Source organism: Myotis davidii, unplaced genomic scaffold (genome assembly GCF_000327345.1).
Source record: "Myotis davidii unplaced genomic scaffold, ASM32734v1 scaffold238, whole genome shotgun sequence".
Lineage (NCBI taxonomy): Eukaryota > Metazoa > Chordata > Mammalia > Chiroptera > Vespertilionidae > Myotis > Myotis davidii.
The window spans coordinates 9746320-9758417 of record NW_006293779.1 but is presented as its reverse complement, the minus strand read 5'-3'; the positions used below and the strand labels follow the sequence as shown (position 1 = coordinate 9758417).

Sequence of the window (12098 nt, the reverse complement as noted above, 5' to 3'; positions counted from 1 at the left end):
AGCTGGGTGCCCTGTCTAGCGGTGTCAGGCCCACAGGATGTTCAGTAAAAACATTAAATCCAAGTGGCCTCTCCCACAACTGTGCCCTCGATGTCAGCCCAGGGGCGGACAGAAAGCAGGCACTTGGTACAGTCTGTGTTTGAAAGACCTGATTGTCCTGGCCTCCAGACCTTAGGAGCCATGTCAGGAGGGTAGCCCAGCGCCTGCCATCCCTGTTCCACCCACAGGCACCGGCCACAGGAACGGTCCTTCCCCGTGTCCCTAGGACACACCTGGGGTCTGGTGTAAGGGGCAGGCCTGCAACCAGGGCCAGGCTGCAGGGAGATCTGCCATGAGGGGACAGCTGAGGGCTGGGTGGGCGCCCACAGCTTACAGGAGACTCTGGGTCAGGCTGGGCCGCCAGGTGCCCTGAGAACACGGGGCCTCCTACAGTGCTGAGCCTTTCCAACCCCCCAAATTCCCACTGCCATGTCAGGCAGAACGGCCACCAATTGTGTGCAGGCAGTATTTGCAGACCTTCGGCGCTTCAGACCGTCTGCTGGTGAGTTCTCAGGGGCCCCCGGACAATGAGCAAAAAGAGGGGCTCGCCCACTTGAGTCATAGGGAGCCTTGTGTCCTGTGGGAGGGAATGATCTAGAAGGAGAGTAAGGCAGAGCCTCAGGAGGGAAGATGGTGAGGGCTGACACAGTGGGAGCAGGAGGTACCGATGCTTCCTCACCAAGCCCAGTGCACAGCCCAGAGCCAGGCTACGCTTCCCAGAAGGTGACCGGAAAGGACATCGCCAGCCCAAGAAGACACGCGACCACACGGCAGCCCAGAATGACAAGTACCGTTTATTCGAGTTACACGAAGGGGCCCAGCCACAGGCTCGGCACTGTCCCAGGGGCCAGCAGAGATGAGCTCGGTCGCAGACCCCTTCCCCACCCCCGAGCCATGTCCAGTCACACATTCTAGGGCAGAAAGTCCCAGCACTGAGCACAGGGCACAGGTGCCCCTCCTTGGGCGGTGCGCCTGAGTCACATGTGTCCCCCCCTCGGAGCGGCCGACAGAGCAGCCGGAAGGCTGTCAGATTAAATAAGCAAGTACAGGAGTTCCCAGAAGCCCAGCGGGGGGGGGCCTCTGCTCCCGCAGAGGTGTGAGGGGGGCCGTCCAAGGTGTCTGCGAGGCCGGCCTTGGCTCCGGAGGGGCCTCTGTGTGGCCGTGACCTCGGGTCAAGCTGTGCTGGGAGCACTGCAGCTTCGTTAACTGCTGAGGAGATGGTGCTTTGAGCTTGGCTACGCGTAAATGTACGTCGGAACCTCTATGACCTTGGCTGAACCGACCGACCTCCAGAAGGGTATTAGTAAACAAACAAACAAAAACAAACAAAACCAGAGCGACTCTGGCCCCGGAATCCCACCCCGGGACAGCCAGGGGGCCGGGGAGGGGATGAAGGCACGGAGCCCTAAGTTTCCCAGCATCGTCGTGGTCAGAGAAAAGGGTGGGCGCATCCGCTGGCCAGCAGAGAGAAGAGACACAGGCAGCAGTGCTCACGTGACTACTTATATTACAGTTTATCACACCAGGAGAAGCTACTGTACAGGGAAAAACCCATTGGATTAAGTAGAGTTTTGCCAAAAGCAAAAGACTATCCCTCTTTGGAACATTCCGGATCCCAGCCGGGCCAGGGCCGCAGGAGCTCATTGAAGGTGAGCCTGGCCCTGGGGAGGGGCTCGGTGCCAGGTGTGCCCGGGCCGCCTCTGGTCATCTCCCAGGAGAAAGCGTTCCCAGGGATGGTGTCTAAGAAGGAGCGGGGTCGCGGGAGATCCCCGGGCCCACCACCACCTCGGACCCCGCAGTCCTCCCTGGTCCCAGCCGGAGGTTCCAGGATGCGATTCTCCCGTGGGCTCCCCACCGCGGCCGAGCTCCTGGGTACGGGCCGGCTGCTCAAAAGAAGTGACTGCCCGCGGCAGCCGAGGCCGGCCAGCCCCCAACGGGGCCGGCCAGACATCGCTACCCTGTTGCACACGTGAGTGACAAACTCAAGAGACCACACATACACTCGGCCTCTATGCCGGCTTCCAGATTTGGTTCTAGTTTTACAAAAAAAAAAAAAAAAAGTCTTCTTAACCCTGACGCTGCGTCCTGACGGTAGATTAGGGAAGCAAGATGGGGGAGTAACCAAATCAGCTTAACTTACCTCAAAAGTAATAACGTCTACTGGGCTATGAACAAAGAAACTAGAGGAAACATGTGCAAAAACAAGTTGGTATCTAAGTCAGCCCTCCCCACAAAACCAAGCGAGCTCGGAGGGAGCCCCGAACTCCTCTCCCCGCCACTCAGCCGACGCCGCCCCCAAGACGGTGGGTCTCTCCCAGTAAGTGCTACAGGAGCGCCGGCCCTCAGCCCCAGCGGGCCATCCAGGTCCACGCAGTGGGGTGCCCCCCTCGCCAGGGCTGCTCCAGGTTGGAGAAACCGAGTCAGGCGGTGAGATGCCAAGTGCTGGCTGGGGTGGAAAGGTCAGAGGCGGAAGCCCTCGTGCCCCAGGCTCCAGGCGGAAGTCAGAGAAGCAGAGGAGAGCCCCCAGCCTGCGCAGGACTCCGTGGGGAGGGGGCCGGAGGGGCTGGGAGCGTGGGGAGGTGGCCCGGTGCCCGGGAAGGCCGGCCAGCAGTTGTTCTTCACGGAAGAGGCAATCGGGGGCCTAGAGAGCGGCAGGGGGAGGGGAGGCGGCTCCTGTCAGGCGTAGAACTCCTCCTGCTTGCTGGGTTTCTGGTAGGCCCCGCCGTTGGCCTGCTTCGGCTCCTCCAAGGAGTAGCTGCCTTCGTCTTTCTTCTTCATTCGGTACAGCATGAAGCCCACCAGGCACACGGCGCAGATGAGCCCCACCAGGCCTCCGGCGATGACCCCTGGGGAGACGGACGGAGGCCAGCTCAGCGCAGCTGCTCCTGGGCTGAGTGAGCAGCCACCCCACCCCCTCCGGGCAGCCCCCACACCAAGGCTAAAGACAGCCCCGCACCCTAAAAGCAGCAGTCTGCCCTCCGTCCCACCCACCCGAGAGAAAACTCACCTCCCAGCACTTCCTTCCTGTCCAGGAGGCCCTGTGAGGCCCCGGTGGCCCCGCGACCCACTGGGGGTTCCTTCAGCTCCTCTCGTTCCTCAGGAGACCAAGTTGTGCTCTCCGTAGACACGTCGAAGGTGAAGTCCTGCGGGAGGGCAGGGACAGGATCAGGCTGGGTGGCAGCATCCAGGTCCATGTCCAAAGCCAGAAGCAGATCAGGCCTCCCCGGTCACAGCCACCACCAACTCAGACACGCCCATCCCCATCCCCAGACCTCTGGGACCTCCACGCCAGGCCCCTCCCGCCACATGGCGCTGGACTGCGGCGGAGATGTGTGCACGGATATAAAACGCGAGTTCCAATAGGAAAATAAATAGGCTCGCTCTAGTGTGAAATCACCACGCCCGACAGGACCAGCACAAGCCCTGGTAGAATGGCGCGGCACAGCAGGGGTCTTGCGAGCCTGGGGAGCCCCGGTGGCCTGGGAGGGCTCCTCTGCTCTGGCCTCATTGCTTTAGTCTGTCCCGCTCCGGGAAGGTGGGACCCCATGACCTTGTCTTCATGGTGGGGAACGGGATGTGCTCAGGGCACAGGGTGCTGGATATGCCAGTCAACCAGCCACTGTCCCCGCCCCAAGCCCTGTGCTCAACCAGTCAATAGGGGCCGCCAAGCCCACTGGGCACCCCTCGTCCCAGGAAGCACAGAGGCCCGCAGGGGCCGGCACTCACCTCCTCCCCAGAGCCCTCTCCTTTCGGGAACTGGGTGACGGTCCCAGCCTCAGCAGTCCTCTCGGTGACCCAAGGGTCTCTCTCCTCCGTGACGGCCGTGTGAGGGTCGGCCGTGTGAGGGTCGAGCGGGCCACGGCCTTCGGGGGTTGAGGTCTTATGGTGGTCAGGCTGCATGTCCCTGAGGGGATGCAAGGTGACAGGCGCCTGGGCAGTGGTGGCTCTAGTTGTCGATGCCCGGTGGGTGGTTGGGTGTGGTGTGGTCTCGCTGGGCGGGCGGGTGGTCTTTTCCCGGTTGGGAAAGCCAGGTTCCAGGTGGGCCAGGAGCACTGTGTCTTGCTCCTGGTCTCCCGCTCCAGCGGGCAGGATGGAGGTGGAGGCAGCCATGGTGTCGGCGCCGGTGGGCTCTGGAGCCGTGGGCATGACCGTCAGGAGCCCCAGGTCCTTCCAGGTGAAGGAGGTGGTCTGTGACACGGTGAAATCTTGCAGAGCGCCTGCAGGGCCCAAGCAGAGCAGGTTGGGGTTGGGGAGGCCACAGAACATCTCAACCAGCCAAGTTCAGGCGGCGAGGACCCCTGGGTGGGTCCGGTGCCCAGGCTAGCACACCCAGCTCTTCCTCCCGAGAGGAGCTCTGCCCCTGGGGCTGAGCTAGCTGAAGCGGAACCTGACTCTGGGAAATGAAAAGACCTGCCTCTCTTTGCTGCCTGTGCCTCGGATGGCCTGGTCTCGGGGCCAAGAGCCACTAAGGCCGCCTGGAAGAAACCTTCCCTGCACTGGCCACAGCCGCTCCTGGCTGGGGGTGTCCTCAGGGCTCTGGGTCCCCGTGCAGGCACCTCTCTGACCCGCTCCGTTCTCTCTGCAGAAAGGTCCAGGCTCCCACAGAGCAGAGGCCTATGTCCAACTCCCAGCCCCCAGGCCCCTGCCCAGGCCACTTCCCCCAGGGATGGGCCTCAGCTCTCTTCTGAGGTCCAGCTCCAAAGCACCTCCTCCAGGAGGCCTCCCTGACCCCCTCTAGCTCAGGGACTTCATTTCCCCAGGGAGAGAGGGAGGGGGGAGGCAGGGGAACATTTATAAAGATACACGCCCCACCAGGCTCTGCACTGCCTTACAGCTAGTTCCCAACGACCTTATGAAGTCAAGGTATTATCCCCCTTTTACAGATAAGGAAATAGGGGCTTGGAGAAGTCAAACAAGCTTCCAAAGTTTGCCCAGAGAGGAGAGTAGGGGCCCACGCCTGTCTGCAGCGGGTGGCCTCCGGGGCCTCGGGAACCCACCACAGTCCCTCCTTCTCACCAATACATGTTTTCTCCTGGCTATTCGAACCCCATCCTTCTTCCCCGGCATGTCCAATTGGGCCCAGCCAGGGGGCTGCCTGGCCACTGTCCTGGCCCACAGCCCACAGCCGTCTTGGAGCGAGGCCCTCCTGCTAGCTCACCTGCACCCGAGCCGGAGAAGTTGTCAGAGTCGTCGCCAGAGCCATCCTGATCTTCGGGGGGCACATTTGCAGCCACAATTTGCTGGAAAAGGGATCAGAAACGAGTCTGAGTGGAGGCTTGCCAGGGTGCTGGGGTTCCGGGGCCCCATCCTACTCACACACAGCAAAGGAAGGAGCCCTGGTGGGTGTCTCAGGACTCAGCGCTGGGCAGGCTGTGGCCCTCCCCCACACCTCCTAATATTGGGGTGCAGAAGCACACGAGAGGGGACCAGGCCCTCAGTCCACGAAGCTCCGTTGGGTGGAAGAGCCCAAGCCTCAGAGAGCAGACAGAAGACACTGTTCCTGGAACACGGGCTGTGGCTCCCACGGGATCCCACCAGCCCAGCCCACACTGGGAATCGGCTCTTGGGGCCACGGGCCAGGGAGCTTCGGGGTCGAAGACTGGGGCTTTCAGGGGCCCCCAGAAACAAGGACACAATGCCCTGGCTCCAGAAAGGCAGCCCCAGGCATGCTGGGGAGCAGGATACGAGCACCGAGGGCCCTGCGTAAGGGGGGGCAGGGGGCAGAGAGGGCACGGGCTGAGCTGTCTGTGCTGAGGCAGGTGTGGCCACCATGCCCCTTCCCACAGCTGACCTGATGTCCCAGCCGCAGGAAGGACTGGGTCAGGCCCTCTTGGGAATAGGTGAGGCTGATCTAGAGGGGCCCTGCACTAAGGAGGCACCTGCAATGGGCCCTGTTGCGAACAGCTGTCCAGGCATGCTGCCCGCTTGGCCGAGCTGTAGGTGTCTGGTCCTGAGGCAGGGGCCCCACAGCAGGACCAGGGAGCAGGCCGGAGGGAGGTGGGACGCTCCACACACAGCCGAGTGGGCATGTGCAGTAACGCGGCTCCAGGAGAGCAGGTGTGGAAGGGAGGGCCAGCATCCAGTTGGCAGGAAGGGTAGCCAAGTGTCCTGTTCAGCAACAAGACTTTGACCCAAACAACCCTGTCATCCAGTCTGTTCTGAAAGGACCCAGCATCAGAGCCAGAACCAAAAAGAGGCAGAGAAGCAAACCAGCACAGGTCCGGTTTAGAGAACCCTTGGCCTTTGCCACTGCTGGCGGGGTGGCCCTGGGGACATGACTAACCCTCTTACAGCCTCAGTCTCCCCATCTGTAAAATGGGGCGATAGTCACATCTCCATTCCAGGATTATTGCAGAAATCCAATGAGGCTATGCCCATGAAGAACCTCACAGAGCCTGGCCGGCAGTCGGCGCCTGCCTACAATGGGGCTGCCGGAACCCAGCTCGGGGAGGGGGCCGTGGGGCCTGTCTGGGAAGAGGTGAGATGGAGGTGGGTAGCGTTTCAGGAGAAGAGGGGGCAAGAGGGCGCCGGTTCACAGGAGGCTCTGTGCAGACTTGTCAGAAGGCAGCCACCACCGGAGGCTGGGCTCCAGGGAACCAGCCTGCTTGCCAGGTGCTGGCCACGGCCACACGGCCTCACTCCTGAGTGGAGCCGATCAGGGAGGCACAGACAAGCCGTGCGGCCTCCTGAGGCTGCCTGGGGCGGAGCTGGACCAGGTGGGGGCTTCCCATCAGGGGAAGCTTCAGACACGTGTAGAAACCGCGGGGCTAGAAATACGACTGAGCTTCCTTTGAAAGTGCAAAACCCAAACTGTCCCCCCAACCCCACCTCCCAAGAAAAGGGCTTTGGCCCCAGAAGGATCTGAGCTGTCGTGGCCCATCTACAATGAACAGCGTGCCTGACCACCCCCTGCACCCCCAACCACATCTCCCGTCTCTACTGTCCCCAATGGGGCTTCAAAAACCGGTCCCGCCTCCGCAGGGCCTGTCCCCCCAAGGCAGGTCCAGAGTGAGGACCCCCCACCCCAACAAACTCCCATCCAGGCCCAGGGCAGACTGCTCCCAACTGGGCAGCTGGGGGTGGGGACAAGCATTCAGGGGACCCACCCACCGAGACCCTGTTCCACCCTTGCCCAAGGCCTCTGCCGACCCTCAGGTTGTCCTGAGAAGGCCCTGGGATGAGCCGGTCCCCAGGCACCGACGCCGTCCCTCGGAGAGGAAGCTGGATGTGGGACAGGGCCAGGGCTCCGTCCCGACCAGCCTCCCCTCCGGTGGAGAGCCCGAGTCTTCCCGCAGAAGCTGTGGGACCAGGCCCTGGTTCAGATGTCGGAACTAGGCCTGCAGAGAACTCCACACACTGGCATCTACCCTGCCAGCCTCGGAGGCACCACCCGAGACCCAGGCAAATGCCAGGGAGGCGAGCCTCTCACCTACACAGAGAAGCCGCAACAGGTTAGCGATTTCCCAACAGGGCCGCTCACGACTAGATAAGACTTCGGATCTGCCCCATCCCTGAAAACAATTTGTCTCCTCAGCTCTGCTGGCTTATCCCTCGGGGATCTTGTTTACACAACAAGCTCTTGAGCAAACACTTTCTCCACTGAAACCAGCTCCCAGGCCCCAGGGCAGACTCTCCCTGCAGGGCAGGGTCTCCCATCGGGGAAGGGCTCCGTGGCCTCCTCAGTCCCCTGCACCTGAGGCCGCCTCCTAGGATGGCCTCAGCTCCCCGGGGAGAAAATCGGCAGAAACTGCCGAGCTTAAACTTGGATCGCCAGCTGCCAGCTGACTGGAGCTTGTGGTGAGACTCTGGTTTCACTCAGCAGTCCTCTGGGCTAAGCACGTGTGGCCTCCTGGGGGGCCCTGCCTCTGACGCTGGTCCTCCCAAGAGACCCCTTGGCCGGGCCTTGGGGCTGCTCCGGGACAGGCTGGAACCTAACTGGGACGGGAAGAAAGGCAAGCCAGCTCGTCCCTTTCAGGGGGCCCTTGCACATCTCTAAATCCCAGGAAATCCAGCTTTTCATACAAAAATCAAAACCCTTGTGGTCAATCAAGGTCGGAGCCGCCACATCCTCAGTTTGCTCAAAGCCTGGACCGGTTTGCTCCTTCCCCATCCTCAGCACAGACCCTTGGAGGCCCACCCGCCTGGCAGGGCGAGGCCAGGGTTGGCTGCGGTGGGGCTGGGGGTCGTGGGGCAGAGGCTTGGAGACAGGAAAGGGTCTGAAAGCAGGCCGTGTCCGACGCTGCAGTCTCCGAGCACCTGCCCTCCGCACCTGCCACCTCTGCCCCTCCCCACCCCCCAGGGAGCACCTGCCTGGCTGGCCCATCTGTTTTAACAGTAACTTGCCTGAGCTTTTCAACACGGCCATTGGCTCCAGAGAGGGTCATTGAGCAAGAATCCCTGCCCCTGCCCCAGAGGCAGGGGGGACAAAGGTGCCAGCCGAAATGCCAGAGGTGGAGAGGGAAGGCGTGGACAAGCACGGGGTCAGGGCTGCCAGGGGCGGAGTCCTCATCACTCAGCTGCCAGCCGCTCCCAAGAGCCAGTCGAGAGTCTGTGGCTAGAAGACTGGCAAAGAAGCCTCGAGAAGCAGCTGCAAGCCAAGTCCTGGCAGCCCTCACCCACACCAGCCAGAGAGGGCCGCCCTCCCGGGGGACCTCCGTCCCAGGGGAGCCCTTCCCGGGCCAGCCAAGGGGACTGTGGCTGGGCTCCCCGCCAGAGCACCTTGGGCATGACGGCTCCTTGGCGGGGTCACAAGGCAGGGCACCAAGTAGGCATCTCAGAGGTTCAAGTAAGGCGCTTCTAACTCTGGGGTGACCGCTCCCCGAGCCCCACACCACCCTATCAACTGCAGCCACCGGGTCGGTCCCTAGCCCTGTGGTTTCTACCGGAACCCTGAGTCACGACCGTGTCACCTGCTGCTTGACTCCGTGATGGGTAAACCACAGACCCTTTAAAAAGCACCACCGAGTCCATACGACCCTGTTGCTTTCCAGCCTCAGGACGCTGTGTGAGGAGGTCAGGCTTTGATATGTAACAGGCCCTGGGAGCATCACCCCGGGGCTTTGGGGAGAAAGGCGGGTGAGAGATGGCCGGGTCCTGGTGACCTCCCGGGGCCCAGCGCCAGGCACCCCACTCCAGGAGGCTTCCGGAAAAGGGGTCCACGGAGGCTGAGGCACAGAGAGCCACCCTACAGGGGACGCCAGGGCCAGGCCTCGAAACCCCCAGGCAGGCTGGCGAGGATCAGACCCGCTCAGCTTGAGTCACGAACAGAGCCAGCGCCAGGGCTCAGGTGCGCGGCAGCACCCGTGGAAGAGGGCTCAGGGGTCTGCTGGCCACGGCCGCCCTCACCGTGGAGCTGGGGGGCACGGACCCCTATCCCCAGCAGGAAACTAAGAAGCCTCGGTCCTGATGGGAGGCTGGGCCTCCATCCTGCTCTTCCTCCTCCTCCTCCTCCTCACCTCTCTTCTCCCCTCTCCCCCCTCAGGTGTTCCAGGCAGCGAACAGGGCTGGGAAGGGGAGCGAGGGCCTCTGGACAGGACCAGAGCCAGGGCTGCCAGCGGGGAAAGGGCCCTCACCAGGCGGCTGCCCCTGGCTGAGCTCCAGCTCTCTGCTCCCACTGGGTGACCCCAGCGGCTCTCTCCCTCGCTTTGGGCTTTGGCTGGAAAACCCTAAACTGCCCTAGGGCTCTGACAGGCTGGCGCCTGGGGGCCTGGGAGCAGAGGCCCCGGTTCCTGTCTTTGAGGCCAGAGAGCTGTGGTGTGGACAAACAGGCCTAGGGCTCAGGACGTCCCGGTGGGAGTGCGTCTATCACTTCCTCTCCCAAGGCTGCTTTCCTGACTTGGGAGCTGCTGAGGCCACTGAGGAGGCACAGAGGTCCGGCGGTGGCCTCCAGACTCTCAAATCTGCCCCCTGCCCACACTCCCAGGAGGGAGGGCCCCCCGTGCCTCAGGGCAGCACCAGCATTTCCGGCCTGACCGGCAGTTATTTATCAGCCCGGTGTCTCTCCACCAGAACCAAGTCAAGCTGGGGCCTGCTCAGGGGGTGATGGGACTGGCCGGGTGGGAGGGGCCTGGGGAGCAGGCAGGCCCCCACTTCACCCTGAGAATGTGCTTCCTTAGGGCCCCCTACCCCCCCGAGCACTTCCATGGGAGGAATGTCTCACAGGGGACCTCCTGGGCACCCAACCCTCCCCCCCACACACACACACAACCCCACCTCCACGGTCCCCGCACGGCCACCTGGACAGACCTCGATGCTCTGGGGAATTCCAGGGCAGGGCAGGGGTGCGGAGCAGCACCCATCCTTCGCTGTAGAGACCCCCTTGCGGTAACGTCTCCCATGGCACCGAATGCCAGGGTTTACAGATGGGAAACCCAAGGTCAAGGTCGTAGAGCCCTTTCCCCTGCCCCATGTGGCTGGCTTGGGGCACCCCGAGACGCCAGGGATGTGTTGAGAGGGGATCCTGGCAACCGGTGCCAGCCCTGATGCCCAAACCAGGTCAGAGCTGCCGCCGGCACCCGGGTCCCCCCTCCAGAGGAAGGGTGCTGCCTCCAGCCCTCATGAAGGGACTTGTCTGAGAACAGGCCCGGCAGAGGGCTGGGCGCAGGGCCGGAGCTGGAAGACCAGTTCCTCTGCTTCTCCGCGCCTGCCAGAGCCTGGGCCGCTTGGAAAGATTCCGCTCAGTGTTGAGCAAGCCACCCGGCCCGGCCTGGCCTGGCGCTGCCCTGAGAGCCAGACAAGGACTGGCAGCCCACGTTCCGGGAAAACCTGGCTGTCACCTGGGCCCTGCTCCCAACTCACCGGGGGACCCGGGGAAGACCCTGCCGGGATGCCCGCTGCACCAGGTGCTTAGCTGAGCGGTGGCTAGAAAATCGAGGCCCGCCCTCGAGGGGCACCTGAGGGTGGCACACCACAAACAAGGTCACTCAGGGTGGTAAGGTGGGGGATGGGGGGATGGGGGGCTCTTGATCACAGTGACTCAGAGTCATGGGTCTCAGCTTCCCAAAGGGGGTTATGGCCCAGGCACATTGCTGGAGGTGCCCCCAATCAAGGTGACCCCAGTGATGGTAACTGGCACCCCACAGGGACAGAGGGAGCGCGAGGCCCCCAGAGCCTCGTCCCTCCCCAGGGCTGGCTGTCCTAGCGAGACAGCCAAGGCCGGAAGCTCAGTGCAGGATCCTCTAGACGGCGCGCCCCCCACTCCCCCCGCCTGGCCCCCGTGAGGGCCCCTGAAACTGCTCTCCAGCTGATTAATCTCCAGACTCCCCCAGGCCTGGGGGGCCTGTCACCTCTGGCACAGGGGCCTGTAGAGACATCCTCCCCCTGCGCTGGCTAAATAAAGTGTTCTTCGGTTTCACTGGAGGCAGAAACTTGCAGCTTTTGACACACCTGCAGCCAGCAGCGCTCCAGCTGTGCACGCGGAGGAGGGAGGCACGCTCTATCACCCAGATCTCCTCATCGGAGTCCCCTTTGAAATAAAAGTGCCGCTGGGAAGGCTAAGGGGTGACAGTCACCCACAGGAGAGTGGAAACAGCTCTGTGTGTGGGGGGGGGCGCTATTCTGGAACTGGGGTGCAGGGGTGAGCAGGAGTGTGGAGGATGGGGAAGGATTGCTAAAGGGAAGCTGGAAGAGCCAAGAGCACATTTTCCAACCTGTGTCAGAATGCGCGCCAGCCAGCTCCATACCCAAAAAGAAGGACTGAGTGAATTCCCTTTGCTCCAGCGCGGAGCCACAGATGTCCTTGGCTTCTCTCCCGCACACAGAACAGTAACGGGCCAGCCTGGGACTTGCCTCTGGAATAAGGCGCAGTTCGGAGCGGTCAGCACACAGAGGCTGCTGGGAGCCCAGCCAGACACACAGGAAGGGCAGAGCGTCCTTGAGGGGGTCCCATGGCTGAGCGGAGCTGGTATTTTCTGGCCTGAGTGAAGGAAGGCAGAATTTTCTAGAAAAGTGCATAAGAAAGGTGGTGGTGGGGGGGTCCTAAGGGTGGGGAAACCCTCAGTCTGCAGGTCTAGACACCAGCCACTGCCCGCACAGCCGGGGCCCTGCTGTCTGGGTTCAGC

The 12098-nt window shown here is 62.6% G+C and overlaps 1 protein-coding gene across 1 annotated transcript in view; it reads right to left on the bottom strand.

Annotated features, from left to right (window-relative positions):
* Window positions 1-813: 813 nt before the first annotated feature.
* The window catches only part of SDC1 (syndecan 1), a 22167-nt gene continuing 10882 nt past the window's right edge, over window positions 814-12098 (bottom strand). Inside the window, exons 2-5 of the mRNA XM_006767549.2 lie at window positions 5198-5279; window positions 3766-4256; window positions 3047-3182; window positions 814-2885 (exon numbers count right to left, since the gene is read on the bottom strand). Coding sequence (XP_006767612.1) covers window positions 2716-2885; window positions 3047-3182; window positions 3766-4256; window positions 5198-5279 — 879 coding nt within the window. The 3' untranslated portion in view covers window positions 814-2715. The remainder of the gene's footprint in view (window positions 2886-3046; window positions 3183-3765; window positions 4257-5197; window positions 5280-12098) is intronic.